The following is a 13,730-nucleotide window of genomic DNA, read 5'->3' on the forward strand; positions in this document are numbered from 1 at the left end:
AAACGAAAGTCACGGCACAGCAGTAACGAGTCCTGACGCTCACCGCCACGTCGTTTCCCCTGTGGGAGCAGGCTGTCCCTGGCCTGTCCCCTGCCATCCCAGTTCTGCCCCGTCCCGGATGGTCTTGTGCAACCTCTGGGCGGGCTGGCCCAGCGCCACTTCCCCCGGGGCCCTCGTGATGCCTGGCCCAGCTGGTGGGGATTTCTCGGAGGAAGCAGCCCGGCGGGGTTTCTGCCCGCCCGGCGGAGCAGAGGCAGCAGAGCTGTGGCTCCACCATGAGCCTTGGGGCTGTGGCCCCTGGGAGAGAGGTGAGGGCAGCCATGGGGAGGGAGTGGGGTGCGAGGGCGGTGGGCAGGGGGGCCGCGGGGAGGGGCTGTAGAGTGGCTGTGGGGATGAGAGCAAGGGTGGTCGTGGGGACAGGGGCAAGGACACCTGTGGGGAGGGGGGAGAGGACAGCTGTAGGGATGGGGTGAGGACACCTGTGGGGAGGGGGCAGAGGACACCCGTGGGGCTGGGGTGAGGACACCCAGGGGGACATGGGTGAAGACGGCTGTGGGAATGGGGGCGAGGTCACCTGTGGGGAAGGGGCAAGGACACCCGTGGGGATGGGGCTGAGGACAACGGTGGGGATGTAGGCAAGTACACCGGGGGGGGGGGGGGGGGGGCAGGGGGACGGGACCGTGGGGATGGGGTGAGGACACGCGTGGGGAGGGGGAGAGGACACCCGTGGGAACGGGGGCAAGGATACCCCGGGGGATGGGGGCGAGGAAAACCCGTGGGCAGGGGAGGGACGGGCAGCCTTGGTACCCGAGCGAGAGGCGCCTCCTGCAGCGTCCCCGTCGCGGGGGGGGCCAGGCCGGGCCTTGCCGGGCCGCGCGGTGCCGAGGGGCAGCCCCGGCGTCGTTCGGTGCCGCCCCGCGCGGCTTCGCTGCGGGAGCGGGGCGGGCCCGGCGGCGCGGAAGTGCGGGGCCGCGGGGCCTTCCCCGGGCGGCGGGGCCGCGGCCCGGCCCCGCGCAGGGGGAGGCCCGCGGAGGCCCCGGCCCGGCGAGCCGGAGCCCGGAGCCCGGCCTACCCCGCCCCGGAGCCCGGCCCACCCCGCGCCGGAGGCCGCCGTGCCCGCCCGCCGCCGCGCCGGGTGAGCGGCCCCGCCGGACGGGCCCGAGCCGCCCCCCGAGCTCCGGGCGCTGCTGTCCCGCCCGCCACAGGTGCTGCTGCTGCTGCTTCCCCGGGAGAAGAGCCGCCGCGGGCCCGGCCGGCGGCCGCTGAGGCCGGGGAGGAGCCGCCGGCGAAGCGATGCAGGAAGGTGAGCGGCCGCCTGGGAGCCGGTGGGCAGCTCGGCCTGGGCCATTCCCCTTGCCCTGCAGCGCAAAAAGTGCCGCCGCCCACGCGTTTGGGCCCCAAGAGACACCCGAAAAAGCCCCGTGGCATCCCCTGGGCACGGGAGGCCGAGCATCCCTGGTTTTCCAAATCTCCCTTCCTCCCGGGATGGGTGCTGGGGTCCCCCTCTTGCAGCCCGGTGTGCCTGGCCACCGGGTGGGAGCGAACCCCTGGGTTGTGCCTCCCGGGTTGTTTCCACCTCCGCGTGCTGTTTTTCCACAGCCATTGCGATCACTGAGCAGCCGATCTCTGTCTCCGTCCCTGTGGGATACTCCTTCACCCTGCGGTGCAGAGCCGAGGGACGCACGTCGCTGCAGTACCAGTGGTTTTGTCAGCACCAGGTAACTGTGGGAGCAGAGGTGGCCCTGAGTATGACACCAGGCTGGGTGCCTGCCCGCAGCGATGGAGCTGGCCCTCTGCGGGCAGACCTGGTGGGAACCAGGAGGCTAGAAGGAGAGGGGGATAGGATGCGTGTGCATGCTGAGGGCTTCTGCAGATGCTGGGGGGGGGCATGCAATGGAAAAGCTCCTTCTCCTGCATCCCTGTGGCTGGAGGAGTCAAGGAAACCAAGGATTTCCACTTCTTCTGCTCTTACGAGGGGCCTGCTGGTGCCTTCTACTACCAGCGATAAGGGGGGACTCGCTGCCCACCACCTGTGTTTTCCCTTTAGTCTGTCTGCCGCCTGATTCCTGGTGCCACCGAGCAAGACTTGCCTGTCACTGCACAGCAGACCCAACTCTACACCTGCAGAATCAATGACCTCTACAAAAATGCCATCTTCTCTGACTGGGTGAAGGTGGAAGTCCATCAGTGTGTCGCCAGAGGTACGAGCGTGTCTTTTAGCTTTTCTGTATTTTATGCTTTGCCCACCCTTGCAACAGTGATCCTGTGCGGTTCCCGGGGCAGTGTGTCCTCCCAGCTTGAAAATCACAATACAGAAGGATTGCTCCAGTGACGTGAGCCTGCAGGTCTAAGCCAGACCTCTGCATCCGTCCTCTGGGTGGTTCATGTCCCTGTCATGATCCCAATAACCCCGTCTGTATGTACCTGCTCCTCCTGCTGATCACTCGCCGTGGGTTTCCCAGAGTTATACTGGGTGTTTGCCTGATTGCGTTGGGCAGAGGGACTGGAAGAGGCAATCTGGCTATTTCAAAGCTGAGCAAAAATAACTCCGGGTGTGGTTGTCCTCAGCATGTTGACTGCGCCCTTGGCAGGAAAGGGCGAGCGTCAGGTTTGGGAAGCTAGAGGCAGGGCTTTGGTGTGTCATTTACTATCGCTCTCAAGGATTCCCTGCTCCCAAAGCAGAAAGGTGCAGCGGTGACACTGCAACCGCAGCCATCTTGTGGGACAGCATCTCTTGGTGCAGGTGGAAAAAGCTCGCTTTTCTGGCAGTACGCACAGGGTCTTATACAGGGGGAAAAAATGACTGTTGTTTTCTGTCCTTGCGGAGGGAGGACCAATTCTGTGTCGCTGCTTCGCAGGACTGCCACCTCGGCTCTGGCGAGGAGAACCGGTCATCGTCCTCAACCCCACTGAGCAGAGGGTGGAGGTGGGGAAGCCGCTACAGCTGCAGTGTGCTGCCATGGGGGTCCCAGCCCCTAGCTACCAGTGGTACCGGAATGGGAACTTGCTGGAACACCAGAAGAAAAAAAAACTCTGGGTAACGTTGCCTTGGGATAGTTCAGAAACTTTGGCTGCTGAGGTGGGTGATGGGAGAAGCTCGTTGCTGGATGGTGGGCGTGGGAGAGCCTCAGAAGCCTTGGAGAGACCGCTGAAAATTCTGTTATTGTCATCCTGGACACGACAGGTGGCAGTCCTTAAGCCTGGCTCGTATCTGCCTGTCAAGACTCGGGCGTGCTTTGATCTGTGTGATCAGGTGATTGCCAGCAGAAAGCAGTCTCTCCTTGCCTGTCCTCCCCGTCTCTCCAGCCCTTGAGAAGCAGCCTTGTGCGCTCAGCTGTCTTTCCCTGCCGCGTTGCAGGGTTGTGAGAAAGCACTCCACGTATCACCCCTGTTGCTTTGATAGCTGACTGAAGGACTCCAGGTGAAGAGGGAATACCTTTTATGGGCTTCTTTCAAAGCTGTGGATGTTTCTCTAAGAAGTAACCGATTCATAGATGCGTCAAGGGCTCTCAGAACGTCTCTTGGGCCTTTTTGCAGCAGTGGCACAAGAACAGCTATTGTTTGTCTGCGCAGGGGACTGCGGAGTGATGGAGCTGCGGGAGTGCTGTCTGCCTGCAGGAGAGCTAGAAGGAAAAGTGGTTAGTCCTGACAGAAAAGAGTCAGGGAGACAGCAAAAGGTCTGGGTTTATTTTGGGTCACTTGCTGACTGTAAATCAGTGCTGTCTTTTTGAAGCAAGAAAGGCAGATTTCCTTCTGGGGCATTACGAGAAGGGTAACGAAGACAAGAGATCCAATCTCTTCTCAGTAGTGGTAGATGATGTTATAGGGGACAATGGCCTCAGATTGCACTTTTCACAGGGAAGTTCAGGCTGGGGATTAGGAAGGGCTTCTTCATTTGGAGGTGGGTGGTGCTGCACTGGAGCCAGAAAGGCTGTCCTTGGAGGTTTTCTGTAGTTGACTAGACAAAGCCATGGCCAAGCTGACCCAGGGGTGGCTTCAGTTCCTCTCTGAGCAGGAGCCTGGGCTGGAGAACCACAGAGGTCCTCACCAGCCAGTACTGCTCTGATTCTTGTCCCATGTCAAGAGAGTTGAAAACTTGCCAGAAGAGAGCAATGGGCATGATCAGAAATCTAAAAATGTCACCTAAGAGGAAAAACAGGCAACCTTCTGATGTTCGCCACGCACTGTCCTCCCAGAGTGGCTCCTGGGGCAGAGTATGGCTATGACACAGGGTTTCAGCGCTGCTGCAGAAAGAAGGGAAGGCATTTGGGCAGAGGATTATTGCGTTCTAGAAGCTGGGGTCAGCAGCACACCTTAGCGCATGGCCTTACTGAGCTTCTCAGAAAGACAAAAGTCATGGGAAATCTTAGCTTTGTGAGGCAAGGAATGAGGTCTCAGTGAACAGCAAGAAAAAAGACTTTTTATTCCAGGAACACCGGTGCCTTCGGCAGATACCGGCAGGGGACCACAAACTTTCACCATAAATAATGTGATTTAATTTTTGATCTGTCTAGATCACCCACACAAAGCTCAGTGACTCCGGTACGTACCTCTGCTGTGCCTCCAACAGCCACGGAGAGCACTGGACCAACGCCGTGGATATTCACATAGGTGAGCAGAGCCAACCCACATCTGCTTTGCTGCAAATCACCTTCTAGCGTGAAAAGTAATTCGAGGGCAGAAAGGAATTTAGTGCTTTCGCCTGGAAGTGCCGGGGTGGTAAACAAGGAGCCTAGTACTGGCATGTTACGCTGCGGCTCAATCGGTGCAGGGGAAGCTGGGCTCCGGGGCGTGGGATTAGGAGAAGTAGGATGCGTGGCTCTGACACTTGCACCTTCTCTCAGCTTGGGTGGATCTTGCATGCTTTTATTAACAAAAAGAAAGGCCACCGGTTTTAAATACCGCTTCTGCAGGGAGCCGAAGGTAAGGCGCTTCAGAGCAGAGAAGCAGCATGGGGCTCTGCAGGGAAGCTGGAGTGTCCTGGCAGGCCTGTGGTGGCTGTCACGGGAACAGCCTGCAGAGCGCAACTTCACACCCTGGATATACTGGATATGATGATCTCAGCAGAGCTGCGCAAGCCCTGCCGAGCGGAGGGTGCAGGCGTCCGTCAGACCATGATAAATAGGATTCCTTGATAACGGGGTTCAGAGGTAGCGAGGGAAGCGGCATGCCCGGTGATCCGCTGTACTGTGGCGTGGGACGCTGCTGGGTCCTGCAGTCTGTCAGAAACCTGCCACGTTAGGGCAGGCTGAGCGCTCTCAGGTGCTCGCTGTGGTTTTCTTGCCTTGCCAAGGTGCTGGTTTAATAGCTCCTCGGCCAAATTGCAGCGGGCTCCTATGCTAAAACTCATTTACAGCCTTGCTGAGATGAAGTGATACGCTCAGATGCATAGAGCTGGAGAGGACGGTGTTTATTTCAGAAAAGTTCAGGCCCCTCGGGCTGGCAGCCCAGGCCTGATGTTGCGTGAGATGATGGATCCCAGGGAGAAGATGGGTCCCCAGAGTCTTGGGCATGCTCCACCTTCAGTGTGACGGCCGCTTTGGCCCTCTGCCTTTGCCCTGCTGTGAGACAGGAATAGCACGGGCTAGGTTTGCTGGCTCTTTACTCCATCTAGAGATTTTTCTATGCCATAAGCTTCTCATCTCGCCTTTTAGGCTGGCTGTAAAATTGCTCAAGAGTGCAAATTGGTGCTGTGCAGCCAGAGAGCACTCTCCCTTCCTCCCTGCAGCTGGCAAAACAGCATCCGGGGGGACAGGCAGAGAGAAGGGGGCACCAGACTGGGTTGGGTTCAAAATGTTACAGCTGGGTGGCTTTAACATGCAACAGGCAGCTCTGTCAGAGGCAGAAAAGAATGAATGGGCTTGTTCTGATGGCTTTCCAGGCATCCCTGGTGCATTAGCAACACTAGTTCAGGTGCTAAAGGTCTTCCAGACCCATGAGATTTATGTAATTAAAAATATGCCCTTAATTCCTTCTTTTAGAGCCTGTAGGGTTTTAGGGTTTTCTCTTGGGCTGGATTTTTCTTTATTTTAAGTAGGAAAAGCTGGAGCTGTGTCATGGTTTAACCCCAGCCAGCAACTAAGCACCATGCAGCCGCTTCCCCCTCCCCCTCCCAGTGGGGTGGGGAGGAGGAAAAAAAACCAAAAGTAAAACTCGTGGGTTGAGATAAGAACAGTTTAATAACTAAAGTAAAATAAAATACACTACTAACTAAGAATAATAATATAATAATAATAATTGTAATGAAAAGGAATATAACAAAAAAAAAGAAATAACACCCAAGAAAAGACAAGTGATGCACAATGCAATTGTTCACCACCCGCTGACCGACGCCCGAGCAGCGATCTGCCCTCCTGGCCAACTCCCCCCTGTTTATATACCGGGCATGACGTTCCATGGTATGGAATATCTCTTTGGCTAGTTCGGGTCAGCTGTCCTGGCCATGCTCCCTCCCAGCTTCTTGCACACCTGCTTGCTGGCAGAGCATGGGGAACTGAAAAGTCCTTGGCTTAAGATAAGCGCTACTTAGCAACAACTAAAACATCAGTGTGTTATCAACAGTATTCTCACACTAAATCCAAAACACAGCACTGTACCAGCTACTAAGAAGAAAATTAACTCTGTCCCAGCCGAAACCAGGACATTAGAGTAATGATGATTTTAAGAGGCTGGGAGTGCTCGGGAAGGGGAGCTTGTGGAGCTCGCAAAAGTGAGTCACATTTGGGGTGCTAAAAGGCAGGAAAAGGCAAAGCAGGGTGGTGGGAATATTACCGCAATCAAAAGCAAACAGGCGGCTTCCTCTCCGCTGACCGCTCATGGGGAGCAGCTCTCTGTTTTGAAGCTTATGTTGACCTTGAGTCGTTGTGTTTCCTTTGCTTTCGCTGCAGCAAGGGAGCAGGCAAGTCATCTCGGGAAGCGCGGCAGCCCAGGCAGGGCTGGTACAAGTAGCACAGACCTGCTGATGGGTACGAGCTCCTTGCTGCTGGCCCTCCTTCCCCTGGCCTGCCCCTTCTCCAAGCTTTGCTTCCCAGGTGCTCAGGATTTCATAAATCAGGCAGGATTTCATAAATCCTCCTAAAATCACCCAACCAGTCTCTTTAAGGTTAGCAATCAGGCTATGAAGAACTTGCCCAAGCAGCGTTGCTTGTGCGGGTGCTCCGTGGTGTTTGATCCAGCTTTGCATTGCTGGGGGACGTTGGAGGTGGTTTCAGACCTGTGATGGGAGCTGGCACTGGGGTGCTGGGTGCTGGGCACAGGCTTATCATTTCCCTCTTTCTTTTCCAGGTATGTGTCGCTCTGAAAAGTTTTTTGGTGAGTACTGTCATCTTTTCTTCCTGAGCAATTACTCCCTTCATTAAAAGCCAGGCTCCAGGGTGGATAGGAGGACAGGGCATGGGAGTGCTTTTCCTGCAGAGACCTCTTCAAGCCTTTATGCCCACATTGTCATGGGCTCTGCACTTTTGGGAGCAGAGCTGCAAGGCACAGGATGAGTCCCATCCCATGCCAAGCCCTGATCAGTCTCGGCAAGCGGAGTAAGATTGTTCCTAATGAGTAAGCCAGTCTTGATCTCTGTGCCCGCCTGTCGTGGTTTAACCCCAGTCAGCAACTCAGCACCACGCAGCCGCTTCCCGCTTCCCCCTCCCAGTGGGGTGAGGAGGAGGAAAGAGGGGAAAAAAACAAGTAAAACTCGTGGGTTGAGATAAGAACAGTTTAATAACTAAAGTAAAATATAATACTAACAATAGTAATAATGAAATATAATAATAATAATAGTAATGAAAAGGAATATAACAAAAAAGGAGGGGGAGGAAGGGAAAAAAAAAAACCAAAAAAACCCAAAAAACCACCAGTGATGCACAATGCAATTGCTCACCACCCGCTGACCGATGCCCAGTTAGTTCCCGAGCCGCGATCCGCGCCGCCCGGCCAACTCCCCCCTGTTTATATACTGGGCATGATGTTCCATGGTATGGAATACCCCTTTGGCTAGTTCGGGTCAGCTGCCCCGGCTCTGCTCCCTCCCAGCTCCTTGCACACCTGCTTGCTGGCAGAGCATGGGAAACTGAAAAGTCCTTGGCTTAAGATAAGCGCTACTTAGCAACAACTAAAACATCAGAGTGTTATCAACAGTATTCTCACACTAAATCCAAAACACAGCACTGTACCAGCTACTAAAAAGAAAGGTAACTCTGTCCCAGCTGAAACCAGGACACCGCCAAATGAGTTTAAAAGTGTTGTTCACATGACACCTTTTCCCTTCCTTGAAATACCTCCTCAGAGCAGGGCAAAACTCCTTGCTCCCACCACTGCTGAGTGCCATAAATCTGGTTTTCCTACAGTGGAAGGTGGGGATAAAATGAAAGCAGGAGCCTGGGATTTCTCTCCTTCAGCCCCGTGGGGGAAAGGACCTCTGAGCCTGGCTCAGCGCATCCCACTCCCAGGCACTGCGGTCACGGTAGGGCAGGTGCCGAATAACCTCGGTAGCACAGATCCTCCTGCACTCCTGGGATTTTGGTTGTCAAGTGAAAACTTTTCAAGTCTTCCTTTCAAAATGATGGCTTGTGTATTTTGTCAAAGTGCTCAGGAAGCCAAGGGCTTTCTGGAGGGCGCTCCAGGCTTGTAGCAGTGTAGGGTCTATCCTTCCTGCCTGTAAGAAAAGATTTCCCATATCCTCACTCCAACAGAAGGAGGTGAGACCTTGCCTCCTGCTGAGCGTTTACAGCTTTGTCACTTGATGTTTCTTTTAGCTACAGGCAAGATAGCGCTTTTAGTGGGCAACAACCGCTACCAGCATCATCCCAACCTCATGGCTCCCGTCACGGATGTGTTTGAGCTGAGTCGTCTTCTGGAGCAGCTGGGCTTCCAGGTTGTCTCCCTTCTGGATCTGAACAAGGCTGAGATGGTGACAGCGGTCAGTCGGTTCCTGCAGCTCCTCGGGAAGGGAGTCTATGGTAAGGCAAAGCCAGTCCAGCCTACCTGCCAGTGCTGAACAGGCAGCAGCCGATGTGCGGGTAGCAGCAGTTGATGCCAGGAAGGAGCAAGGATTTGGCAATTTTCTGAACAGCTGTTGAATTAAAAGGGAAGAAATTGAACTTTCCTTTGTAGGGGAGGAAGGCAGACCTCCAGCACAGTCTGCAGTGGTGTCAGGCTTGGCAGAAGCCCCTAGATAAATGCCGTTCAGTTTTGGCCAGGTTACAGGCAAACAAAGTAGATGTTTCTCCATCATGTGGCTCACCTCCAACTCCAACAGCATGGTCTCATGCTGAGGTTTTGAGGAGCCAGTGCTTCTGATGGCGAATGGGAGAATGTGTTTTGATTTTGCCTTAGATGACAAAATTGAGGAGGTTGACTGTTGATTGCCCCCACCACTCTCCTTTGTGAGGAAGGGAGCTCCTTTTGAGCTCTGACTGCTACAGCTGGCCATGATTTCCTTGTTTCTCTTTCCTGATGGTCTAATTTGGGCCTCTGACAGCTTTTTGCAGAAGAGCATTCCCGGCTGCAGATGGCTTTGAGCTTATCGAACGCTGTCCTCAGCGGGAAGCGTTCCTCAAACACAAAACCAACCAGCAGATCTTGTGGGTCTTAAAGCAGGTGTTCAGATTTGGTGGTGAAAGTAGCTTCTTTGGGGTTTCTGAGGTTCTCCCAGCCTGACAGATACCCTGAAAACACCTTGCAGATGTATTTTTTTGCTTCCAAACCTCAGCGCAAGGCTTATCTTCACCACCCTCCCAGCTGTGTGGCATACCAGGGCACTCAGACAGCTAAAGTCAGCATTGGCCAATTCCAGCCCGGTGCTCAGCATGAGGTTTGGAGGTTATGCAATGGATAGGGACACGGCCACAAGTGAAATGCTGCAAAGCCACCTCGTTCCGGGAAGCACTGACTCACTCAGGGAGGCTGAGCTGGCGGGTAAAGGCAGTACACGGTTGTCGCCACTCCAGCCAAGCGCGTCATCTGATGACAGCATATTCCTATGATTTCACTTGCAGCTTCCTTTTGTGGTTGCTCTCTGAAATCCCCTTGCATCTCAGGCTTTACCTCCTCTCCCCGCCAGAGTCATCCCTGGGGGGCTGCTATGCTTTTCCCACGGTGCTGCCGTTCCTACCCTCTGTCCGTGGCGCATGAGGACCAAATGGCATTGTATCCATGGCGCTTCCCTTGTTTTCATAAGCATTGGAGAGAAAAAAGATTTAGAAACGGCAAACCTTTCATGCTGGCACGTCTTATATAAATTTCTAGTGCTTTTCTGCATTTGTGGCCACTGATCCTTCCTGGCAAAATTGATTTTGTGCACTGTCAGGGAAAACATTAACAGCTGAGTTACTGAACCTTGATAAGCCTCAAGTGTTTGCTAGGCATAGCCTGCTCTGGATGGTGGTTTTCTTTACAGCTTTCTAAGCTGAGTGGTCTGCTATTATTTGGAGGCAGTGAACCCCAGCACAGGCTGGTTCCAGCAGCATGATTGAGTTCAGGACTCTTGCCGTAATTGGTGGCATCCAGACTTAATGGTGGGGCATTGGGTCAGTCTGCCTGCTGATTGCCCCAGGGTTTCTCCATCTGAAGTGTGGTGCCTCTCGCTGTGATGCATCTTCCAGCATTTCTTCAGCTGTTTTCTGTACATAAAATTAAAAGAACTAGGTGAAGTACAAATCATTGAAATTAACTTGTTAACAAAAACGCACATTTAGAAGAAGCTAGCAACTCCTCCTAAACCCTATGTATCAATTTTTCAAGGCACTAGCAATAAACATCTAGAACTGACTGAGAGGTTTAGGATTCATGTAACTCATACGCATGGGAAGATGGTGGTGAGACAGCAGCTCCAGGAACAACCTAGGCAGCCTGTTAAAAATACAAAGACCCCAGGGGTGCCTGTGATAGCCGGTCCTGTACATCCATGTGCGTGTGTCGGACATGCACCTGCACAGAGCCATCCCAGTGCTTCTACCTGGTTTTTCTTGCTCGAGGAACCTGGAGGTGCCATCTCCTGTGTAGCAACCACCACAGCTGAAGTCAGGAGAGCTTTGCGTAGACATACGGAGCAAAGCAGGGAGGTGGGAGGAGAGGGCTGACTGGTGAAAGACTGTCACTGGGCTGAAGTGAGAGGCTCTGGTCTGACACAGACAGACCTGTCAGCATGCCCGACAAGTGAGGCTGGCTGTCTTCTGAAGTTTAACTCCAGCGGCAGAGATGCTGGAGCATTCATGCATCAGAAGAGAGGACATAGCCATGTGGGTTAGTGTTTCAGCACGATGCTTGTTGTTGCTTCTAGAGTTTTATTTAGCTTCAGGATGCTGATAAGAGCTGAAGAAGATGTGTCTGACCTCCCTAGACCTCTTTCTTATTGCGGGGCTCTCTGGACGGCCAGCCCTCCCTTGCGTGTCCTTCCTGACCTGTCTGTGATTTACACTCCTACAGGGGTTGGTGGGAAGGGACTTTGGAGTCATCAACACAAGGTCAGGGTTGGTTGTGGCTCTCCTTATCAGGTCTTGAGGACTTCCAGGCATGGAGTCCCCCACTTATCCACCTGCCCGATCCAGGCTGCACTACTCTCCAGGGAAGTCTTTCCTCCTGTCAAACATAACCCTCCATGGATTGGTGCTCATTGCCCCATGTTGTGTGGTCCACGCTGATGAGGAGAGTTGGGCTTTGTTGTCTCTGTAACTGCCCTTCCAGGAATTGTAGGCTGTTGTTAGACCTTCCTCCGCCTCTACGTCTCCAGACCATCCCAGCCCAGCTCCTTTCCCCTCTCCTCCCAGGCCCTGGGCCTCAACATCTTGGTAGCCTATGCTGGCCTTTTTCGAGCTTCTCCACCTTCCTCTTGAACTGAGGTCCCTAAAACTGGACACAGGATCTAAGTGGGTTCTACTCAGGGCCAAGGAGAGTGGTGACAGCTTCCCTGGCCATCCTGCATCTCCTAGCGTAGCTCTGTCCCCAGTCAATGCTGGCTCATGCTCAGCATGGTGTCCGCTGTGACCCCAGGCCCTTATCTCCAGGCCTGCTGCTCAACCAGTACTCAGCCCCAGCCAAAATGCTGCCTGGGCTTATCTGCCCCAGTGCAGGACTTTGTCCTTCTTATTACTGAACGTTGTCTGAGATTTCTCAAGCCCAGAGCAAAAACTGGCTTCGTTTTCAGGCACAGGAATATTGTATGGCTGCACGTTTGAGGTGATCCAAAGGCTTCTCTAATTCACCATATGGAGGTGGTGGCTCGTCTGCCTGCTTTTCCTCCTGATCTCCTCTTCGAAAGGCTGAAGAGGATTTTTGTAGGCCCCAGACATCCCCTGAGTGGTCTAATTATGCAACCCTCAGGCGAACGAGGAATCCCACCGGATGTTATTTCGAGTGTCCTAAAAAGTCCCGAGTCAAAAAAATGTCAGAAATGCAACGAGAGCAGAAAGTTGCGAGTGAAATACTAGGAATATGCCGTCATGCCTTAATTAAGCCGCATGCTGACATTTCCTGTGTTATAAGCAGTGCCTGGAGCTTCCCCTTTTTAATTTGGTACTCGGAAGCTTGTCTCTGATCAGCAGTTTTGACTCGAGACATGTGGGAAGAGCATTGAAATGTTAGCTTGGAATAAAAAAACTCTTTCCTTCTCTAGGCAAATCGTTGACTTTCCTGTTCAGGAGGAGAGATTAAGTCCAGGAGAGGTTTGCAAAGTTGCTCAGCTGATGTGAAACTCATGTCTTTTTTGATTTGAACACGAGTCTTTGTGGTTTATATAGCGTGGGGAGCACTTGGCAGTGCATTCAGGGTGCACAAGACCTCAAAAGTTAGAAGATTTAATGATTGAGTCATTCTTTGTGGGCTTTTCTGTAATATTTCAGTTTTTTCCAAGTCTCAGTGACGCTGCCTGGTAATGGATGTCGTCACCTCCCTTTCACGTACAGGAGAGAGGCAGAGGGACGACAGCCATCAGTGCTCGATGACTTGAGGGGCCAAACCTGAAGTGCCTGCATCTGATATTTCCAGAAGGCTTCCTGGTTTATACTCTTTTATAGTCTCAGGGGAGGTTTTTGTGGCTTTGATTTGCAAGTTATGAAAGTTTAAAACTTCTGCAAATCCGAGCCCACTGTCTTTGGCTGGCGATCCACAAGAAAAGGAACCCAAACCTTGTGGGCACCTGTGAAAACAGCCATTTGAGTAACTTTCCATCAGCCCCTGAGAACAGAAACCAAAGGTGACTTGAGGCCTTTTTTACTGGGAGATCATGCTTTCCATCCTCCATACGATGAGATCATGCTTTCAGTCCTTCAGCTCCTGCCCCATTCACTGCACCCCTTGCAGCATCAGAGATCAAAGCGAGTGTCCTGCGAACTGCAGGGGCAGGAACAGTGGAGGGAAAATAGAGGAGAGGTTACTCAATGAAGCATGGGCTTTGGCAGCAAATCTGACTGAAGAATTTCTTCTACTTTTGCCTCTTAGCCACTTGTTCCCTTTTCTGACCTCTCATTCTTCACTGTCCCTCAATTGCGGTAGTGCAACTGTTTGCGTCACCTCGCAGAGCTATTTTTAACCCATTTCAGTTCCCCGACCTGGCTTTCACCAGCATCCCCCAAGCAGTTGCATCGGTGCTGGGAGGGGGTAGCCAGCCACTGTGCAGCTTCCTTTTGGGAAACTACAGCCCACATGGGGATCCCTGTGCAGAAGGAAAGCCCTTCGCCGAACACAGGGGTCGGAGAGAAGCACCAGCTTGGGCCGTGCAGAGCTTCTCAGTGCTGGCTTTC

The 13,730-nt window shown here is 53.5% G+C and overlaps 1 protein-coding gene across 1 annotated transcript in view; it reads left to right on the forward strand.

Annotated features, from left to right (window-relative positions):
- Positions 1 to 257: 257 nt before the first annotated feature.
- LOC127020513 (mucosa-associated lymphoid tissue lymphoma translocation protein 1-like) overlaps positions 258 to 13,730 on the forward strand; it is a 31,283-nt gene continuing 17,810 nt past the window's right edge. Inside the window, exons 1-8 of the mRNA XM_050903152.1 lie at positions 258 to 308; positions 1,206 to 1,303; positions 1,600 to 1,718; positions 2,048 to 2,201; positions 2,859 to 3,037; positions 4,515 to 4,611; positions 7,285 to 7,311; positions 8,748 to 8,951. Of these exons, the coding sequence (XP_050759109.1) occupies positions 1,294 to 1,303; positions 1,600 to 1,718; positions 2,048 to 2,201; positions 2,859 to 3,037; positions 4,515 to 4,611; positions 7,285 to 7,311; positions 8,748 to 8,951 (790 nt within the window). The 5' untranslated portion in view covers positions 258 to 308; positions 1,206 to 1,293. The remainder of the gene's footprint in view (positions 309 to 1,205; positions 1,304 to 1,599; positions 1,719 to 2,047; positions 2,202 to 2,858; positions 3,038 to 4,514; positions 4,612 to 7,284; positions 7,312 to 8,747; positions 8,952 to 13,730) is intronic.

Source organism: Gymnogyps californianus, chromosome 11 (assembly GCF_018139145.2).
Source record: "Gymnogyps californianus isolate 813 chromosome 11, ASM1813914v2, whole genome shotgun sequence".
NCBI lineage: Eukaryota > Metazoa > Chordata > Aves > Accipitriformes > Cathartidae > Gymnogyps > Gymnogyps californianus.